The sequence below is a fragment of the Eupeodes corollae genome, chromosome 3 (assembly GCF_945859685.1).
Source record: "Eupeodes corollae chromosome 3, idEupCoro1.1, whole genome shotgun sequence".
In the NCBI taxonomy this organism is placed as follows: Eukaryota; Metazoa; Arthropoda; class Insecta; order Diptera; family Syrphidae; genus Eupeodes; species Eupeodes corollae.
The window spans coordinates 3,939,195-3,960,451 of NC_079149.1; the positions used below are offsets into that span (position 1 = coordinate 3,939,195).

At 33.4% G+C, this 21,257-nt stretch overlaps 2 protein-coding genes across 12 annotated transcripts in view; one reads left to right on the forward strand and one right to left on the reverse strand.

Moving 5' to 3' along the window:
* Positions 1–21,257, forward strand: part of LOC129951371 (CLIP-associating protein) — a 48,964-nt gene that overhangs the window by 13,344 nt on the left and 14,363 nt on the right. For 10 of the 11 annotated variants that reach the window (XM_056063486.1, XM_056063482.1, XM_056063485.1 and 7 more), the window contains exons 2-5: positions 1,362–1,876; positions 20,472–20,749; positions 20,814–20,938; positions 21,016–21,249. In XM_056063486.1, coding sequence (XP_055919461.1) covers positions 1,685–1,876; positions 20,472–20,749; positions 20,814–20,938; positions 21,016–21,249 — 829 coding nt within the window. In that variant the 5' untranslated portion in view covers positions 1,362–1,684. Of the gene's footprint in view, positions 1–1,361; positions 1,877–7,588; positions 7,952–20,471; positions 20,750–20,813; positions 20,939–21,015; positions 21,250–21,257 lie in introns of those variants that run through there. The other variant, XM_056063493.1, reaches the window with a different exon arrangement.
* On the reverse strand, positions 12,419–12,925 carry LOC129951375 (60S ribosomal protein L35a-like). The gene has a single exon (XM_056063497.1). The coding sequence runs from the start codon at positions 12,895–12,897 to the stop codon at positions 12,445–12,447; it is 453 nt and encodes a 150-aa protein (XP_055919472.1). The 5' UTR covers positions 12,898–12,925; the 3' UTR covers positions 12,419–12,444.

Sequence of the window (21,257 nt, forward strand, 5' to 3'; positions counted from 1 at the left end):
TTCTAACCGTTCAATACAAGTTGTATTAGATGGTTTCAAGTCTGAAATTCGTAAAATAAATGCTGGTGGTGCAGGGCTCCGTTTTGTCTCCGACTCTCTTCCTTATATTCATAAACGATCTTTTGTCTGTCACTTCTAATCCATTAAACTGTTTCGCCGACGACAGTACCCTGAGCTTTTCATATTCGTTTCTAGATTCACATCCTTGTCCTTCGGATGTGGAATTTCAACGGCAACGTATGATAAGCTCATTAAATTCTGATCTTGCCAGCATTGAAATCTATCAAACCCAAAGAGAAATCATGATTTCATTCGAGCTGTAAAGAGGTTATTAGGTTCAGAGATGAAAGTTTCCTTTGTTATAAAGCCAACCCGACTGAGGAAAACCGGAATAAGTTTAAACAAGCTAGAAAGACCTGTAATGGTCATATTCGACGATTTTGCATGATCAGAAATTAAGGCAACAAATACTGCAATGTCCCAAAGGTAGTAAAAATGTCTGGTCATTTGTAATGGGGAATCAAAAACCGTATAGAATTTAATGCTTCGAAAACTCAATGCTGTCTCCTGTCGTTAAAGCGTAACGCTCCCCCGATGCCACTATCTATGAGTGGCACTTGCATCCAGGAAAACAATCAACTATCAGTACTCGGTATGTGTATTACAGATCAACTATTATGGAATGATCACATATCAAAAAATGCTGACAGGTGCTTAGGATTTCTCCGACGATGCAAGAAATTTTTCTTCACCCCTTCTGATGTGGCTATAATCTACAATGCTTTTATCCGTCCAAAGCTTGAAAATAATTTGCATATCTGTGCCCCCAAAACAAGGTTAAAACTCTTGGATAGAAATCAAAAAAGGGTTTAAAAATGATAGCCGACTGAAAAATTAGAGAATTTTTAGCAATATCTTGAACAATATTGAGGTAAGATGAATTGTAAATTTTTTCATCCTTGAATTTTATATGCAAGCAAAATATAATCATCGTTAACTTAAAAATGATAAAACACAAAATATTTATGTTATTTGTTAACAAATTATAGAGAATTGGTCAAATAGATTTCGATCAGATTAAAAACTAAAGAAATTGATTGATTAATATTAATGAGATTGTGTAACGCTTGCGATCGGATTTGTTTGTTTTTTTTTTTTTTTAGTTATATGAAGTAAACCTTTCGGAGAGGTTTTTTCCCCTACAGAATGTCACCCCTGTCCTTTCATTTAGTTAATGTTGTTTTTATTGTTTTTATAGCATCTCTCTTTTTTGTTTGCTTATTTTAGAAATGGATTTTAATTTCAAAATATATTTGTAGTCTTTTATTTTTTGTTAATGAACAAATTTCCCTTTTTTTCAGGTTCCTTTTGATTTCAAAACATTCGTTCTCCAGCATTATGTGGACTGATATGAAGGACTCTTTTTAAATAATCACTTTCTACATTTAAACACGTTAAAAGGAACATTTCTGTAAAATAATAATAAAACAAAATTCGAGCTTAAGGAATAAACAAAAATAAAATAATTGAAAATGAGCGGCTATACGGCAAAAACAAAATATTCAATTTTGAAATAAATTTTGGAAATAAGTGAAATATTCAAATAAAACAAAACAAACAAAATAATCAACTATTTGTGTGTGCAAAAAAATTAAAACAACACTAAAAAAAACACCCTTCTAAAATGGCATACCGTAAACCATCCGATTTGGATGGTTTTATAAACCTCATGCCAAAAGCTGATATGCGCGTCAAAGCAATACTCGCTGAAGATCTTGTAACATTTTTGAGCGATGAGAACAATTCCATTGTGTGCATGGATTTGGGCCTACTCGTCGATGGATTGATGCCATGGTTAACTGGAAGTCATCATAAGGTAAGTTTTAATAAACATTCAATAGACTTTTTAGTATTTTATGAAAAATGATTAAGTATGTATATAATTTTTGCATTGAAATTGAACTGACTTAACTCATTTATTGATACTTGCACTCGACACATTTTTCTGCAGTGCAATAGAGAACTTGAATTAAATTATAATTTATTGAGAACAACATAACATAACTTCAAATGTAGATAAAGTTGAAGGACAAGATCAGCCTTTCTTAGGCGCACAAATGATTGCAGACAAGACAAATATAAACATCTTGAACGCTTGGATTCAGTATTTTTATTTACTTGATAGTCCGCTTTATTCTTCCTAAGCATCTTCGTTAACTATTCATACATTTCCCATTTCTCTTTGTTTTGCCTATACACATAAAATAAATAAAAAGTGACAGGTTTCGCTTTTGTATTAACAACTTTCCAATTGAGGAATCTTTAAAATTTATAAAAATGAAAGAGGAATACAATTTTTTGTCTACCATTTCCATATTTGTTAAATAAATAACTACACTGTCACTAAAAATTAGCATTTCCGGCGATTCATCCAATAAATCGAGTAACAGATTTTGTTAAATAATAAAACAAGAAAGAAATATTGTTGGAATTTATTTTTAATTATAATAATTTATTAAATAGCGGCTACGAGTTAAATAGTCTATTCGATCATTCCAACTTTTTAAATTAATTTTTTTAATTAATCCACTTGTATGACAATGGTGAATATTTGTTCCCAATGCTTCAAGAGCAGCAGGTTAATTGGCATAAGCCAATGACTTTACAAAGCTTCAAAAAAGCAATAAAAGTTAAGTGGCACGAACGAAGAGCATATTTAAAAGCACAGAACAGAAATGTCAACAGGGTTTAACATTGTCATCCCCTCTCCTGTGGAATATAGTGGTTAACGAACTACTAATATCCCTTGAGATTGAGAGGCCAGGTTACAGAGTGGTTGCGTGTACCGATGATGTTGCTATCGCCGTCACAGGGGAACATCCTAATACACTGAGAGACCTCCTCCAAAACGCACTCAATATGCTCACTAGATGGGTTGATCACTATGGACTTAGTATTAATCTTCAAAAAACAGGCCTCGTCCTTTTTACACGGAAATACAAGATCCCAGTAATTATACCTCCTTCAATATCTTGGTCTGATATTGGACAACAAATTAAGTTGGAAACCTAACATTCAGGAAAGAGTGAAAAAAGCTACAGTAGCTTTTTTCCTTTGCAAAAAATCCATAGGAAGCAAATGGGGTTTTCAACCTCGTGTCGGTCATCCGACCAATACTTATGTACGGAGTTACAGTATGGTGGACTGCACTGGAGAAAGTCACATACTACGACAAACTCAGCAGAGTCCAACGCACTGCATGTCTCTGCACAAGCGGGGCATTGAGAACCACACCCTCAGCAGCGTTATACACTCTCCTCCATCTGACACCCCTCGACATCTTCAGTAAACAAGTGGCAGCGAGTACAGCTATAAGACTCAACGCCTCATCTCAATGAACCTCTTTCGTTCTATACCAAAGAACACAGACTACACTATTCCTAAACCCCAATTTGGAAAAAACTTCCAGGTATCCATTCCATCCAGAGATGAATGGGAAGACAAAAAACTCCTGGATAACAAAAGCATTCATTTTTATATAGATGGATCCAAGACAAATGAGGGAGTTGGTAGTGGTGAGGACTTAGAAAAGCTTAATCTAAGCATCTCAGTGCGCCTCCCTCATCATTGTAGCACCTTCTAAGCGGACATTTTAGCGATCAAAGAGGTTCTCTCCTGTGTAAAAGAAAAAGTGATATCAACTTCTGATATCCGCATCTTCTCTGACAGTCAGGCTAATATTAAAGCAATAAAAAATTAAAACATGTGCAGCCACAAAACTTATTAGTCCTTCACTGGACCTAAAGCCCTGTAAAGACTTGCTATCTCAAAGCAGACTTTTATTAGCTCCCTAATAGGTGTTCTTACGGGACACTGTTTTATAGGTAGACACGCAATACGACTTGGTGTAACCTCAAATGATTTCTGCAGGAGCTGTATGGACGAAAAAGAGGAGGAAACAATCTCTCACCTTCTCTGCACTTTCCCTGCTCTTTCCCTTCTCTTTCACTAAGACGCAAACTTCATCTGGGAGACTACTCTTTTGATAATCCCAGTGAACTAGATATCAAATATCTTCTTCGCTTTATAAAAGCTCAAAATGGTTCGACTAGAAGGAAGTAATTCTCTAGATTCATGTGGTATCACAATAGGCCTTTTCTTTTGGCCTAAGTGTTTATATTCTGAATCCGCAGACTTTAACCTAACCTAACCTTACCTAACCTTGACATTGTCAAATTTTAAACCATAGAGAACATCCATCAAAAAACACCCTGTATGTGTATAATGGAGAGTACATTTTTTTAAAGGACAAACAATTTATCATAGAAACAAGATTTTAAATAGTTTTTCATGATATAATTGAGACTATAAATTTTGTTTTCTATAATTTTTGATTAGATTATCAGTAATTTGATAAAAAAAATGCGGCACGTTGACAGAAGAATTAAGTTTTCATTTACAACTATGTTTATGTAGTATGGATTACTTAAAAACACTATCAAATCATAGATTTAAAAATTGTCGCTATCAATCAATTGGCAGAACAACAATGTTCTTTATCCAATATCAAACATTAACAGGAGTAAAAAAAACACATAAATATATTAGGTAATAATTTACAAAACAAAAATATAAAGGTTGTATCAATAATCGAAAAACAATTATTAAAAATACCTAGCTGCATAGTTTTCAGTTTGAATTGTAAAGAAAATTGAAAAACAAAGAAGCTTAACTGTGGGCAGGTTCAGACGACATTAGGAACTTGAAAGTAAGGCCAGTTTCTAGCATATGATTGGCCAGCTCCCAAAAAACAACTTCCAATTAAGTAAGGCTTATTGTAGAGTTGACTAAAGAGATATTTATGTCAAAATGACAGCAAATCATAATTTTTTGCATTAAACTGAAAGCTGAACTTTATTACTCAGTGATTTATTTGTTTTGTGCACAATTGAGGCATTGAGAGCAGAAGTGGCGTAACCCAAAATTGTAATAATTGAGCAAATCACGGTTAAGAAATTAAAGAAAAACATTTGTTTATTATTGTTTTCCTATTTAAAATAATGGCTAATACACTCCGGTTATGACATATCTTATGTGGTTTACACCACTTCTGCTTTCTGGATACAGAAATTATTTTAAAAAAGGAAGTTGGTTACAAGTTATTACATTATTTTTATTATGATTTTCTAAGTACAAAATAGTTACAATTTTTGAGTTAAGACTACTATGAAACTATCACTCTTCATCCTCATCTACGTATTCAACTAAGAAAACTTTACTGTCTGTAGAAACAGTTGTCAAGTTCTTATAAAAGTCCTAGTAACTCGGAATAAAATTTAGTAAGTCTATAGTAGCCAAGGTGGTATCCGTCGGATACAAGGGTGGGCAAATCCTCCGAGGGTCAACACCATCTACGACGCTCCCCCTCTATAGGGATCACTCTCCCCAACACATGGACAGTTCGGGTCTCCATTTTTTTTAAATTTTATTTATACATGGCATGAAGTCGTAACCTTGTCCCGTGCTACGGTAGCAAGAACCCCCTCGTGTCGGCGAGCTAGTTCGTGCGTGCATGCCAAGCTACCGTGGCCTGGACACCCTCTCCTTTCTGCTTCTGGGATCAGCCCTGGAGCCTGTAGCCCGAGGTTGTAATGGTAGTAAGGAAAGGAAAGGTTTACACTCGAGCGGGTTTGTTAGAAGAAGTCGATTAAATCTTTCTTTTTCTCCTTACTTACGGCATTTCCTTTTGGAAACAGAAATTCGAGATCTGTGATTAATGCAGATGTTCTTTTTTTTAATATCACAGTTTCCAAAAGCACTTCTTCGTTATTGCTGTACTTGTAAGAAATATTGAAGGGGGTCGCTTTAAAACATTTAAGCTATTCCACTTTCCCTTTATTAACATTACTCTTAGGATTTGTTATATTTTTTTTCCAATTTTTTCATTAAAAACTTCACATACCAATCCATAACAATAATTTTAAATTGATCCTTCTTTCTTGCCGTTGTTTTAACCCTATACCAGTCCATAGGACCAAAAATGTCTTTTAAATATTTCTTCCGTTTTTCGATAATACCAAAGTCTTGTTTCGTTTGATCAATTTTATTTACAAGATAGTCACTATGCGAAACAATATATTGGCACAAAACGGACATATTAATATTCCTATTTTACCCACCACACTAGTCAGTGTACATAATTTAATTTGAGGTACTCACAAAATGTTAGTTCCTTATAATGTCATGGATACCTAGACAATTTTTCCAAAGCTGCCTCCTATAATAGCACACACCCCTTGAATTGACTAGAGTTGGCAAGGTTTTCATAAGATCAAATGTAATTACAGAAGTGTCATTAGATTCCCTTGCTTTTACCGCATCATCTCTATTGCCATTTCTAGCCGACTCCGCTTTTCTAAGATGAGGTTTATGTTTGATTTGGCTAACTGTACGATTTTGGTGCAGAAATGGCGTATGTGTTTGGAATTAATTAATTAAAAAAAATACATAATGCAGAAGTGGCGTAAGCGGGTTACGCAATTTCTGTCCTACGAAAATTGAGTGCAGAAACAATATTTCAACAATTTTGTGTAAGTTTATAGACAAATATGAGTTACGCCACTTCTGCATAGAAAGAAAATTTAATGTTGGTCATGTTAGTGTATAAAACTTGAAATTGAAAAAAAATTAAGATTACGCCACTACTGCTCTCAATGCCTGAATTATATGTGATGTTTTATGTAAAAGGGTTCCTTGTCAAATTGGAAAACGAATTATTAATATATCTTTAAAAAACTTAATAAAAGTCGAGATAGAATTATTGTAGCTTGCCTAAGTGTTTTGCCGACGATTATGTTTTGGTAGTTTTTGCACGGTCAATTGAAGATAGAGACTAGAGGGTTTGAAGTGTATGCCACTTGAAATACTAACTAGTTGCCTTGCTCAAAATGCACGTTCAAAGAAAACATTTGATTGCAAATGTAGTTACTTGTGTTATTTGAAGCTGCCCAATGTAACACTTAAGCGAAACTAATCATCGATTATCAATTTTACTAAACGAGTCGCTTTTCTAAAGAAAATCGCTCAATTGTAGTTATTGAGACCGACTTTTCAATTATTTGCTTACTTTCCTTCGAAGCCTACACATTTATCACAACTCAATGTCATCTCACTCAGTGACTCAAAATATCAGATGTTAAAAATGTTTAAGGCAAGACAAGTTACAATCATATTGGAATTGAAAAACTAAACTCTTTACAAGATGGCGCTGAGCTGCTGCCTTTGCCTTTCTATTGCCAGACTTGTTTTATTTGTAATTTAATTTTTTAAATTTTCGTTAAGACAAATTCCAGTACCCATTTTATAGCACAACTTTTCCATATAGGGACACTTGTCTCCGTCATCTTGCCCCCGTACAACTTTTAATCCATATGCATATCAAGATTTGCATATTAAAACTGCGAATGAGATGTTGATTTTTGTTGGTTGATGATTTTTTTTTTCATCCACGCCCTGAAAATGATGAAAAGCGAAAATACCAAATCGCGGAGGTTTGATTTTTTTGTGCAAACTCAAATCTTAGTTTTAGATCAACTTTCTACGAGATCAGAGACTCAAATCCGGTGTTCCATATACAATTTTTCTTTTTTGTTTGCGATACCATAAATAATTTCGCTCTTGTTATATTTTTCCGGTTCAGTGCGGGTGTTGTACCTGGACGTACCAATATTTAATGGTTTGGTTTTTACAAACCAAGATAATTATAGGTACTTTCTTAGTTCATTTATCATAGATGCATCAGTCAGTTTTTCCATATACTCGTAAATGTAAATGGAGACTTTTTGCAAATTTATGCAGAGAATAATCGAAGGACAATTATTGTGAAAAGTTCAACTGCCTGGCAACAACAATCAACAGACATTAATTAATATTCAAGGAACATTTGTTTGGTGTAAGTATGCAAAAATAAATCATAATGCAAAGAACCTTGCTCCGTTGTTGGCGTTTTATGCCACGACTGTGACTTTTTGACGGTGACTGAGACGATCACGATGATGTCATTGCATTGCTGGCTCTTTCTGTAGGCTCAACTGTAAATAATATTTTTGCTTTTTGTTTCTTATTAACTGTATGAGCGCTTAATTAATCAATTTATCAACGTAATAGAGGAGTTAGCTACCCCACGGAAAACATTAAAGTTGATGTGCGTGTCTTGTTGTTTTTGGTTTTGGGTTTGGTTTTGCCTGCCATCCTCTCTTACATTATGCGATTTCTGTTTTGTGCCAATCCTCTTCACATCACTTGAGAATGCAACGGAAATAGAATAAAAATAAACATCTTATTTTTAGCCAAAAAATAAAAATAAATACTAATTCAAGTGTAAGGCAAAGAAGATTAAAACAAATTAAAAGAAAAAGAGTAGGTATTATTACGAGATATACAATTATGTGTAATTTGTATCTAAGATACCACCAAAAGTATCTTAAAAGTATTTCATTATAAAATTACGTATATCTCAATTTGTTGATTGAAATTTCAAGTTATAACGCCTACTCCCAATTTGTAGAACTACATTCGTATATAAACATATTTTTTGCTGAATTATTGTAGAGAGAAATAATATCGAAAGTATTTAAGCTTCTTAAGGTGTGTAAATTGAAGTTTGCATTTAAGGAATTCGATGGCTCATGAATTACTCTTCCTAAAATGGACAACGAGGGTTATTCTATAATTATTATTTACAATTTTATCTCAATGATGAATGAATGAAAAACCATTTGTTTTGAAAATTATCCATTCCAATGATTTTATAAAACAATATCATTGTCGTGAAGTTTGATTTCTCCATTGGTGACAAATATCGTAGTTTTTGTTTGTATGAAACAGCGAAGAAAGCTTAAACAAATAAGCTTAAGATACTTTTGAGAATGAAAGAGTTTTTTTTTTTAGGTGAGAAGTTGTTGATATAGATAGACTCAAACGAATGCATTTTCCACCAGTGCAGGAAGGCGGTTATACCTAAGTCATATGTTTATGAGTTCCTAAATAAGAATTATGATAAATGAGCCTGGCAATTTACAAGATATGATATTTAAAACTATTCAAATGCAATTTTAACACCAAGGTATAATAGTTTCCGTGTTGAATTTAGCATTTGAGATCAATCCAGTCCAAAAGTCCTATGGTATCAAAAATAAATAAAATCAACAGGAATCAATGCATATTAATGATTCGACAAAGTTCCAAATTTTAAAATATTGGCACAACAGTCCGTTGAGAATTAGGGCGTAGTGACTTACAACTCTGAACCATGCCTGTGTGCGAGCAATGTTGTCAGGGGTGGAGGAGGCCTACAGTTTTAAGCCATCCAAACGTCTGAGAAATCACCTTTTATGACAAGAATTACTCATTGAGGACAAGAGGCAGTACTCGTAACAAAAACTTAAGATGGTTCACCAAAAACTCTAGTATGTCACCCCACGGGTACAAGAGTTCCAATATTCTCTTTTTTTTTAATCCAGTATTTGTATTTTTTTCAAATGCTATACGAATTTTAAATTCTTTTTGTTGCGGCTCGGATCCATATACAGTACAAATTCGATGGTCAACTGATTTCTTTGAAGAATATTAAAAAAACAACAAACAAGTTACTGAATGTGCTAACTAAAAGTTCAAAGGTCAAAGAAGTTATAAAAGCCAAATCATCGGCAAGCATTCTTATTAGTGCTATTCTTGAAATTGTTTATCTACGAGGTGCCAATGTTTATATTCCTAATGTTTAACTAAAAAATCATGTAAGTTCATCATTTCTATTTATAAATAGTTTTTTAATAGTAATTTCCTGCAAATAAAACAAAAAAATCAATGATCATCAACATTAGGCAGGCACACGCATCCACTAAACTTGTGCTTTGAGCGACATTCGTCATAATTTTTTGTTAGCTAATTTATTCAATTCAGTCGTTGTTCTGTGCGTGTATCTGTCTGTACAGAATGCTGTCGTCGTCGCCGTTGGTTGTTTTTATTTTATTATTTTCTCAATAAAATGCATGACATTACCAGATGACAAAACGTGCAACTCAATTGGGTATTGATTGCTAAATTGATTCCCCAGCCAGATACACACACTCGAATGTTGTCGATGCTGCAGTAGTCTATATATCAGAATAGAAACAAAACTACAAAGCCTCACTGGTTTAAGTTGTCCGTCCGGCAGGCAGTCGTCGTCGTTCTCGTTGTCGTCTTCGTCATCGACATCGACGTTGCCATTGTCGTTGTGAATACGGCTTCTTCCCTGTGTTTTCTTATGATGCCACCGTGTCATTATGTCCATATAGTGGCTACACCAGACAATGTGTTTAAACTTAATGCCAATCCTGTTGTTTAGAATTTCTAGAATTTTGTTTGTTTCGGGCAGACTTGCGAATATTATACTCTTTAAATGCCAATAAGTCGATTTGACTTTTCCACGTCATTTGGCAGCCATATAGGGAATCCCATTTAATATTTATAATTTATTTATTTTTTCCTCAGCTTCTGCTAGTCATATTTGTGCGCTTATGCATGTCGTTTTATTTTGTTGCCACACCTCGAAAGTTTAATTGGGGAAGATTTAATATAATTTATATACAACTACTTAAATGTAAATTAGTATATATGTATATGTTTATAAACAAAAATAAAGCCGACACATGACGCCTAACTATCAAGAAAGGAGTGACCCAACGACTCGACAGCTTGATTATTTAGCCAGAGAAAGTAAAAAGAAGGCGAATGAATCTTTTTTTCATTTAACTAATTTGAATACTTCATGAACGTACACACAGTGTGGTTTATGTGGTAATATCATTTACATTTACAGAAGTACAGAGTGCTTATTTTTGCACTCTTACAGCAAAAGTCATCCATTGGTTGAATTGAAAATGTTTGCACGGTTGTTTTGTCCTTGCGGTGGCTTTCGATTTCGACTCTGGAAACTAATTCAAACAATATCGCTCCTTTTTTGGGCCAATATTTGTTATTTTAATTTCAGGAAGGGGTCAAAACTGTTGGTTTAGTAGTAAAGATTTTGCTTATATTTTAAACATTTTCAAACTATTGAATTATTTTGTGGTGTTTCTAATCGAATGAACCACAGTGTAGCTCTTGTTTTTGTCATGTTTAACACCACATTCTGAGATCATTCATTCTACTTCAAGTCGATAGAAACAAGACAAAATAAAAACACGAAACTAACAAAAAAAAAATATTAGAGTAACTTTAGGAAATTTTTCATGAGAAGTTGATGGCCATTAGCCAATTCTTTATTTAGGTTGACATACGCCCGTGCTAATTTACTTAGAAGAAATAAGATCACTAAAACGTGACACTTGACAACTTCAAACTATGTATAATATTCTAACATAAAACAACCTACTCATTGTACTCGTGTAATTGTTATTATTATTATGATTATTTTTTTTGTTTTTGTTTTATTTGACGCAAGTAAATTAAACGACAACAGTTCATGAATCCTTGACCTCAAAATAAAAAGTTGTACAAAGAAAATTAACGATTATTCTCTTGTGGTTTTCTTTAAAATGAAATAAATTATTGTGATTATGATGTAATAATTTATCGAGCTTGGCAAAACGTGTTTATTGTTATAATAATAAAATAGGAATTCAAAGAATAGATATGTTAGTTACTGAGAATAATGAAAACAAACGTCCAACTATAGATATTTTTTCGGTTAAGATATTAAAATACATAGACATTTTGACTTTCTTTTGTTTTTAAATTCTTTTTCAAAAAAAAACCAATAATATATAATTTGTTACCATGAATTCATTCTATACCTCGAAGTATCAACACAACAAATAAAATAAAGTCTAGATTCTTTGAAGTATGACTTGAATTCCGGCTACGCATTTTTATTCACGCTCAAAATGTGCGTAGCTAAATTGGTCTCTTTGCAAACACGTAGCTGAGGAAATATTTGCACATCACTCTTCCGGAAACCGATGTGTCCATTAAGAAAATTCAAATTTGCTAGCGTGAAATTAGAGATCGATCGTAAGACACATCTTTTCGAAGTGTATGGAATGGTGATGATGCCATTTATTCTTACATTTTTGTTGTTAAGTTAGTTTTTCAAATAAAAAAGTAAAAAAAGAAGCTGGAATGCGACCCGCACTGAAAATTTCCCATCCCCACCAGTCTGCCGATTTGTCTTAAACTTTAACAAAATATAAATAACAATATTTTGTGTGCGATACATAATTTGAAGTCAATTGTTAGAAATTGGGTAATAATTTGGCAATTTACTAAGGGAGTCCAAAATTAAGGTAAGGAATTTAGTTCAGATTAAGGTGTTCTCCATGTCTAGTCTACTGCATATAATTCGGTTCAGTGAGTACTAAAAACAAATCCAAAAATGTGTTTTTTAAGTTAAATTACAATAACTTAAATACTTGAAGGGTACAACATAATGCGAATACGGTGTCCCATAGCGTGACCAGGAAGATTTCTGTTGAAGCGGGCACGAACGGAGCCAGTGTTACCGTGTAATCGGGTAACCTTACCCCAAATACCGCGCAACTTGGTCTTCCTCTCAGGGTGCTGTATTACGCACTTCCTGGTCTGTGCTTTGTATACATAAACACAACGTTTGCCAACGTAGAATTTAACGTATTCCATCCAACGGCATCCTTCAATCTTGAAGATTGACTGGTTTTTCTGTTGAATTGTCAAACCACGTTTGTATCCGGTGAATACAGCTTTAGCAAAAAGACGTCCATGTCGCTTTAGGGAACGAACATGTTTTTCATTTTTATCAGCGACCTTTTCAGCTTTTGCTGGTGCTGGTTTTGGTGCCTTGGCAGGGGCTTCTGCGTGTTTTGCTGCGGCGTCAACCATTGTTACCTAAATTCACGTACGTACCGGAAACTTGCAAATGGCGAAAAAGATCTTAAAAATGCATACAAAATTCATAACTTTAAAAGAATTTAAATTCATAAACATGCTTAAAGATTCAATTTATTTTGAAAATGTACGTAACTCGTAGTTTTGTCCAATTTATTCAAATAGCATTTTCATACTTTTAACAGCTTAAAACTGCTATAAATTATTTAACTTTTCTCTAGTGTCTCCCTTAAAATTAATTTTTATATGAGCACAATTTCCTCTGCACTACGAGAGGTGTATCCCCAGTTTATATCCTTTAATTTAGGGTTATATCTCTTATCTGAAGTCGAATGCACACTCGCTCATGTGAACTTACATATAAAATGACATTTTAAATCACTCAAGAGAAAATACGATATAATTTGTACCAGCAGCAAATTTAATATGTCCACCAAAACGGTATCAAATGACATATTTACGATTCTCAGTCAGAAAAAAAAATAAAAATAAAAATATCTTTTAAAAATAAATTTGTAAACCTTCATGAAGGATGGATGCCGTACAGCAAGAAAAAAAATCAATACAATTTCATTTTCACGGATCAAAAGCATGTGAATAGCAAAAACCTCTTAGATTTCTAGGGGAAAATTGAAAAAACGTGAAAGAAAATAGGATGAAAAAGGAAAAATAAAAGCAACACATTTACATCCTCTTCATTGCTTACTATCATTTCAATTTCCTCGAAAAAAAAAATAAAAATAAAACGGATAAAACAGAATATCCATTGCTCTGTGATGCCATAACGTCTATCTGAAAATCTATAACGATTGGTCATTTTCCTATAGTGAAACATGTGCAGATGTGCATTTATTTTTGCTTAAAAATAGTGTGACAAGCTTGTCAAAAAATCGTTCATACGCCCATAAATAGCACATCCATAGGTTTTGAGGAAATTAGTTGTAGAAGGAAAAGCAACCAGAACATTGGTCATCTATGTTCAGTGTAGTGATTGATTGGTCTACCAAAAAATTAATATGGCCATTGATTAGCCCTTAAATAAACGATTAAGCTTTTTTAGTTCAAATCCCTAAAGACTCAGAATTCAGAGAGGACGTTGAAAACTAAATTTGCTCTGAAAATTTCATGAACACTCAGATTCGTGATTTTGAAAAATTGAAATTGTTAACGAACATTTTAAATTATTGAAAATTGTGTTTGATGTATTTATGAACTAAATTTAATGTAAGATTTTTTTGAAATTAAGAACATGGTTAAGTTTCAGTTTATTCCATTTGAAGGTTACAATTAGTTTTTTTTTTATTAATAAATACAAAATATTGAACACTGATTTATTTATCATTAAATTGAAGTTCTTTGCTAGAACAACCTGCTTCTTCCATTTCGATCATCCTTTAAAGTTTTGCGAAATACAGAGTAATACAACTAAGTTCTAGTCAAACTGTAAGAAACACAGTTCGCAGTTTGACGGTTCTGGCTCAGTTCAAATTCAAAATAGAAAATAGCTAAAAAACGAAGTTTGAACTTCTTGCGCCACTCTTAAAGTTTTTCTGTTTAAAGACCAAGAGTCCTTCTTTGAAAGCATGTGTAAATAAATATTGATACAATCTTCAAATTAATGGTTGCAAGAGTCTTGTTTTTGGTCTGTTTAATGCAGACTCCTTTTCAAAAAAAGTTACCACAACTCCTTTGATAGGACCCGAACCATACAATGAAATGGAAGGAAAAGATATTTAAAAAAAAAAAAAACATGAGACAAAATCTGAAGAACTCCCTAAAATGAGCGAACCAAAATATTTATCTGTCGTGGTAAAAGTTTTGTTACATGCATTAAATACCAACTCATTAGAATTATCTCTCTAAAACGTTGTGACCATCTACGTATAGCAGCAGTGCATCCATGTGATCTATCTTAGGAGTTTGAAAACTCTCGTAAAAAGTCTTTCATGTATGTTCTCCAATTATAACTACGAAAAATAATCTTAGGCATTCAAATATGAACTTCCTTAGAACCAATTTATAAACTTCTTTAAAACTTCTTATAAAGCTATTCACCCTAAGGTACTTTTGTGTTGTATTGACTTTGTTTTTCTCACCCACCAGAATCTTGTAGAAAAATTCATTTATCTCCATCATCAATAAGCAATGGTATTCTCCCAGATTCTGCCTCGGTCTTTACAGCAGAGGCATTTGCCATACTTCAAGCTACTAAGGCTGTAGCCAATCTTTCTGAAAAATTCCTTATATGCTCCGACAGCATCTCAGTAATCAATGCAATTCACAACGCAAACAACAACACAGAAATCATATCAGTAATTAGATATCAATTCATAAAATTAAAAAACATTAAACTAATGTGGACTCCAGGCCATGTTGGAATACTCGGAAACGAATATGTCGGCATTGCAGCGAACTCACCCAAAAACGCACCTGTACTCACCTTCAACATTTTCACCAAATCCGATCTTGTCAAGCATATCGGAAAGATATCTTCTGCAAAAAATATCCACGACTGGAGCCTATATCAGCATCTCTCAAATCAAATGGGGTGGCGCAACAGTCCGTTGTGAACCAGGGCCTAGTGACTTACAACTCTCAACCATTCCTGTGTGCGAGTACTGTTGTCAGGAATGGAAGGGACCTACAATTTAAGGCCGAATCCGAACGGCTAGTTTTTTTTGAGAAAGCACTTTTTCATGACAAGAATTACTCTTGAAGGATTTGTCAATTCCTCGCAAGAGGCAGTACCCGCGAAATCTATTTTTTTTTTTTTTTTTTTAAATTAAGGTGGCACAGGCAGGGATTGAACCCTAGACCCCTTGCATGACAGTCCAACGCACTAACCATCATGCCACGGGTACTAGCATCTCTACAAGGATATAAAGCCCTTAAAATCTACACCGATGTACCCTACTAACTGTTCGAAACAAAAAATTACAATTTCGCTAGACTTCGACTTGGTCACACTGCTGCTTCCCACCAACACCTCCTCAACAAAAACGACCTTCCAACCTACTCCACTTGCAACACCCGCCTTGATCTAAAACATATTTTGGTACATTGTCTGTTGTCGCAGCCCATTATAAATTAAAATTAAAAATCCCAGCTTAACAAATATAAATAATATTACTGAATTTCTCAAAAAAGCAAAAAATTGTAACTTGAATCTTCAAGCAAATAAGCCAATAGTCTCTGCGCTAGGCTTGTAAAATTTTATATTAGCTTTGTAATTTCAATAATAATCTCCATTATAAAAGGTATTTGTTAAACAATTTGCCAAACCCTTCAACAACTTCTCTATACAACTCAACAACATTCTCTGTACAATTTGTGAACAGTTCTCAGATTTGATCCCAAAACTTGCGTTTTGTGAGACTTTCAATCAAACCATTACAGAAGAGTTTTGATTTTTAAGTTTGACCCTTAGGCGCCAGTTATAGGTATCATTGGTTTTCATCATTGGAAACAAACATTGGAGTTCTTTTGGCTGGTCGTTTAAAGCTTTCATTAAAAATTTCTGTAATTGACAAAAATTTCCTGTTTGAAAGCTTTTTAGGGGCCCGGTTATAGCTATCAGTAAAATCCATTAGTAAAGTTTTTGTTTTTAGTTTTTGAACATGTTACAGATTTATTTCTAGCAAAGGATTGATGCAATAAGATGAAACCTGTATTCAAGTATTAATTTCAAAAAGATACAATGCATTTAAAGTTTTATTTAATTTTTAAATCCATTTTTTTTAATGATGAAATTTTTTTTACTGAACTGCTGACTGCCAAAAGCCAAACAATTCCATTTCGTTTTACTGTTGGTGTTGTAATTTTTTACTGTTCCGATCACATAATCAAAATTTCAATGAAGCCTCAAAGTAACATTTAATTTAATGACGTAAATTTACTGATTGCTATAAACGCTCATCAGCAAAACATTTCAGATTCTTCCGATTCAAATTTTACTGATGGATTTTACTGATAGCTATAACCGGCCCCTTAGGTTGAAAGATTTTTACTGATAGAAATATGTCACTGGAATTGTGTGAAATTGGAACACAAATCAGTGGGACGATTCATTTCACTTTTGAAAAAAAAAAGTAGCAGCTGTTCAGGAAAAACAAAGGGAAATTCTTTGTGGAATTTCTAATCAAAGGTATACATTATCAAATATAGATTCCAAAAATGTTCGAGATCGATTTCAATGATATTTTATCCAATTCTCTTTTGAAGGGGTTTTAGTGGCATTCGTTCTGCTATTGCTTTCATAAGCATGCAAATGTGAGCAATGCGCGAAAAACTCCCTTTTGACCTGGAAATCCTCTCTTAAAGATATGGGAAACTGGAGGAGAACCCGATTTTCAAATAATTTTGCCGTTCTCAGTGGTTTTTGAAACGAGAAAATTTCGCCAGAACTTATTGCTTACCCATGTTAGGCAATAATTGCGATTCTATTTTCTTTAGCGCCTCACTCCACAGTAACATTAGCGAATCTGAAACCAAATATACATTTTATTTTTTTCGTACTAAGTACATGTCTAAAAAAATAAAATAACCATTTTATATCATATAAATGTTTTAGGCAACAAGGTGTTGAAGCTTTGACACAGCATTCAAGGCGCCACTACGTATAACCAAACACTTTAAAAGACCGTAAACGTTTAAGTAAGATAACCTAATAATATTAACAGTCTTACTAACTGCTTTGTAAACTAAACAGGCACATAAACATCCTTGGCCTTATAGATATTTCCACCTGTATGTTATGTAAAATCCATTACAAAACAACTGATCGCATATTGAGAAAATGTAGAGTATTCATAAGGAAACACTTGGCACAATACCAAGTAGGCAAATGCAGTTTACCCCTTCTGATGGTATCCCAAATATTGAAATTTCTCAAGGAGATAAATATAGAAGGAGGCCTGCAAAATTAAGATTCGCATATAGTTCTTGAAGGGCACAAAAAAGATCTTTAGGGCGCAGTGCACTTACCCCAAACCACCAAACCATCATTAGTTCATTCTTTTAAGTTTTTCTTCGTCAAGTGTCAGACAAAAAATGTGAGATACCAGAAACTTCTAGCTCGAAAATTGAATTTCACTTACAATTTTCTTAATTATTTACCAACATTGTTTCAAACGTTTGGTACCCTTGATAGCATAGTCAAAAATCCATACGAGCTTCTTAAAATGAAAGAGAAGGGTCACTTCACTGATTTGATTTACTTGAAATTACTCTGCAATAAGTACATACTCAACAACGTAACTAATACAAGAAAAAATGTATTTTCAATAAGATGTATCTTTAATTAGCAATTCTTTTGCAGCGTATTTTATGCATGTATGTCATTTGGAGATAGTGCCACAAAAAGAAAACATCATCTCATACAAACTTTCCTCCCTGGTCGACTTTCATCGTCGTTGTCATCGTTGGACATCTTTGCGCTTCATCATAAATAATGTTGAACTTCAAATGTTGTGTATTTTTAATTAAACAAAAAAACTTTTCTTCATCAATTCATTTTATGTAAATCATACAAAATAAAAAGATGAGAACAAGAAAATGACACAAAAAAAAAATGGTAAGAAATTAGGCCGGCATAGTTGGGAGATTGGAAACTTTGATGATGTTTTAAAACAAAAGAAGATCCCAGTTGAGGTTACGAGTATTTCACTATTTTACAAAACAAAAACAATAAATGCAAAATAAAAAAATAATTCTTGATTTATGTTCAGAGTAACCTTCTAATTTGTTAAGCTATTATAGCAATTAACATTTAGATTTGGCTCCAGAAACAAAACATCAATAGACTTTCTATTGTTGGAAAGATTGAACAGAAAAATATTAAAGAAGGAGAAAACATATTGCTCTGGTTGCAATTTGTTCTACTTTTGTAATCTCTGCTTCGCATATTAGAAAAATTCAACAACAACAAAAAAAAAAACAAAAAAAATAAAATCACCGGCAATGCCAAGTAAATATGTACATTGTACATATGTACATGTATAAAATCTATGTAGATACGACTTTTTACATGACATAGAAAAACACAGTTCAAGGAAAATGATGTCATCGTCCAATAGAGTTAGTTAAGAAGTAGTCACTCACTCAGTCAGGCCAAAGAATACAAAACAACAAAAACACTTTTGAACTTTATTTTCTTGAATGCGGCAATTAAAGTTGGCACTGTTGACACTTATTATAGTACTGCCGGGCGTTGACTGCATTAAGATTCTTGTTCATAATAACTTGCTTTGTTACCTAGCGATAGCGAGGGTGATGGGGTGTTGATAAAATCTTGACAAATTAATTTCAAAACAGAAACATTTTAACTTATTGAATAAATTTGGTGATGTTGATGTTTTGTAGATACTTGATGAAGAGCTTTAGTCTAGTCTAAAGTATAAGAGAATAAAGACTTCAAGGATAAACATCTATCGAGTTTGATTAAAAAAATTAAGGACAATAACGAAAATCTAATCACAAACAATTTGTGGATAAAATTATGATGTCTGGGAACGAAGGAGTCATGTCATTGTTCAATGACACAAAACTTAGCCATTTAGCGGTTATTCATAAGTACAAACAAATGTAGTCCCCGATTAGAAAGGAGTCAAATACATATTTTTATTATTATCATTAATATTTTATTAGGTTGTTTGTATATGGAGTAAGCAAATAACAAACCTACAGGGATAGGCGCTTCATAGTCCACTTGCAGAAAGGCTGAACATTCCTCGTAATGCTAGATAAATAATAAATTAGGTGGCACAACAGTCTGTAAAGAATCAAGGCCTAGTGACGTACAAATCTCAAACATTCATGTTTCCGAGTAACTACAGGGACAGAGGGTACCTAAAGTTTATATGCCGAATCCGAACGGTTAATTTGAGAAAGTACTTTTCATGACAGGATTACTAGCGGGGAGTATGTCAATTTTTCGCAAGAGGCTGTCCCCGGGATTGAACCCAAGACCTATGACATGACAGTCTTTTGCACTAACCATAACGAAACGGGAATTACTTAATGCTATTTAGGCCAAAATCTTCACGATTTTTCTTAAAAACCCCTATCCAAATAGAAGTATATGGTCTTTATGCAAAAAGTGTAGTTCTAACGATCTTTAATGCAGATCCCGGCAGGATATAGCCAATATCAATAGTCATTGGCCTATACAAGAAATCGTAGCAAAGTTGGGGATTTCTCATAGGATGCCTGCCTTATTTAAGAGGACCAATAGAAAGTAGATGGTTATTTATTACCTATCCAGTTCCAGTATGTTATTTTTTTTTAGAAATACACTCCTAAACTATTCAAATGAGTTTTCTGAAACCCAAATCAAAAACCTTTCAAAGTGACCCTCAAAGCTCTTTCTGCCAATTTATCAAATCTTATTTCTCGCAGTTATGGCAGCAAAACAGCTTACTCGAAGGCTAATTGGGTAGCGCAGGAAAGATTGCCTGTGACTGCCACTTCTACCTATCTACCTATGTGTTATATTTAGCCATCATTTTTTGTTTTAATTTTGAATTTGAACCACAATTTAAAACTCACAATATTCTTCTTTTTATTTTCAGATAGCACAAAAGTCTTTGGAAGCGTTTACAGAACTAATCAAACGATTGGGTCCTGATTTTAATGCGTACACAGCAACAGTTCTTCCACATGTTATTGACCGTTTAGGTGACAGCAAAGATACAGTCCGCGAGAAGGCACAATTACTGCTGCACAATTTAATGGAATTCAAAGTTCTCAGTCCGCAACAGTTGATTGATAAATTAGTACCGTGTTTTAAACATAAAAATTCCAAAGTTCGCGAAGAGTTCCTTCAAACAATCGTGAATACATTAAATGAGTAATGTTTTTTTTTTCTAATATGTCTCTTAATGAATATGAAATAATTTAAATTTTTATTTTAGATACGGAACATCGCAGTTATCATTAAAGTCTTACATTCAACCAATTGTGATACTACTGGGTGATCCAACGTCTACAGTGCGGGATGCTGCAAATCAAACACTCGTAGAAATCTACAAACACGTTGGTGAGTAAAATTTAAAAAAATATAGATCTCATATTTTTATTAAACATTAATACTTAAATATTTGAAATGTTTAATAGGTGATAGATTAAGATCTGATTTAAGACGTAAAGAAGTTCCATCTACCAAACTGGCTATCTTAGAACAAAAATTTGACGAAGTAAAAGAGGAAGGTCTTCTACTGAAATCAGCTCTCAGTCATAATGGACACGATGAGGCAGATCATGCGGCACCAGTTCGACCTACTAAATTAATAAAACGAACTGTTTCAGCTGCTTCAAAGAAACCAACATGCCTTGATGTTACATCAACTGGTATGTTC

Coding starts and splice junctions, on each gene's coding strand:
- LOC129951375 (XM_056063497.1), bottom strand. CDS start 12,897: ATGGTTGACGCCGCAGCAAAACACGCAGAAGCCCCTGCCAAGGCACCA.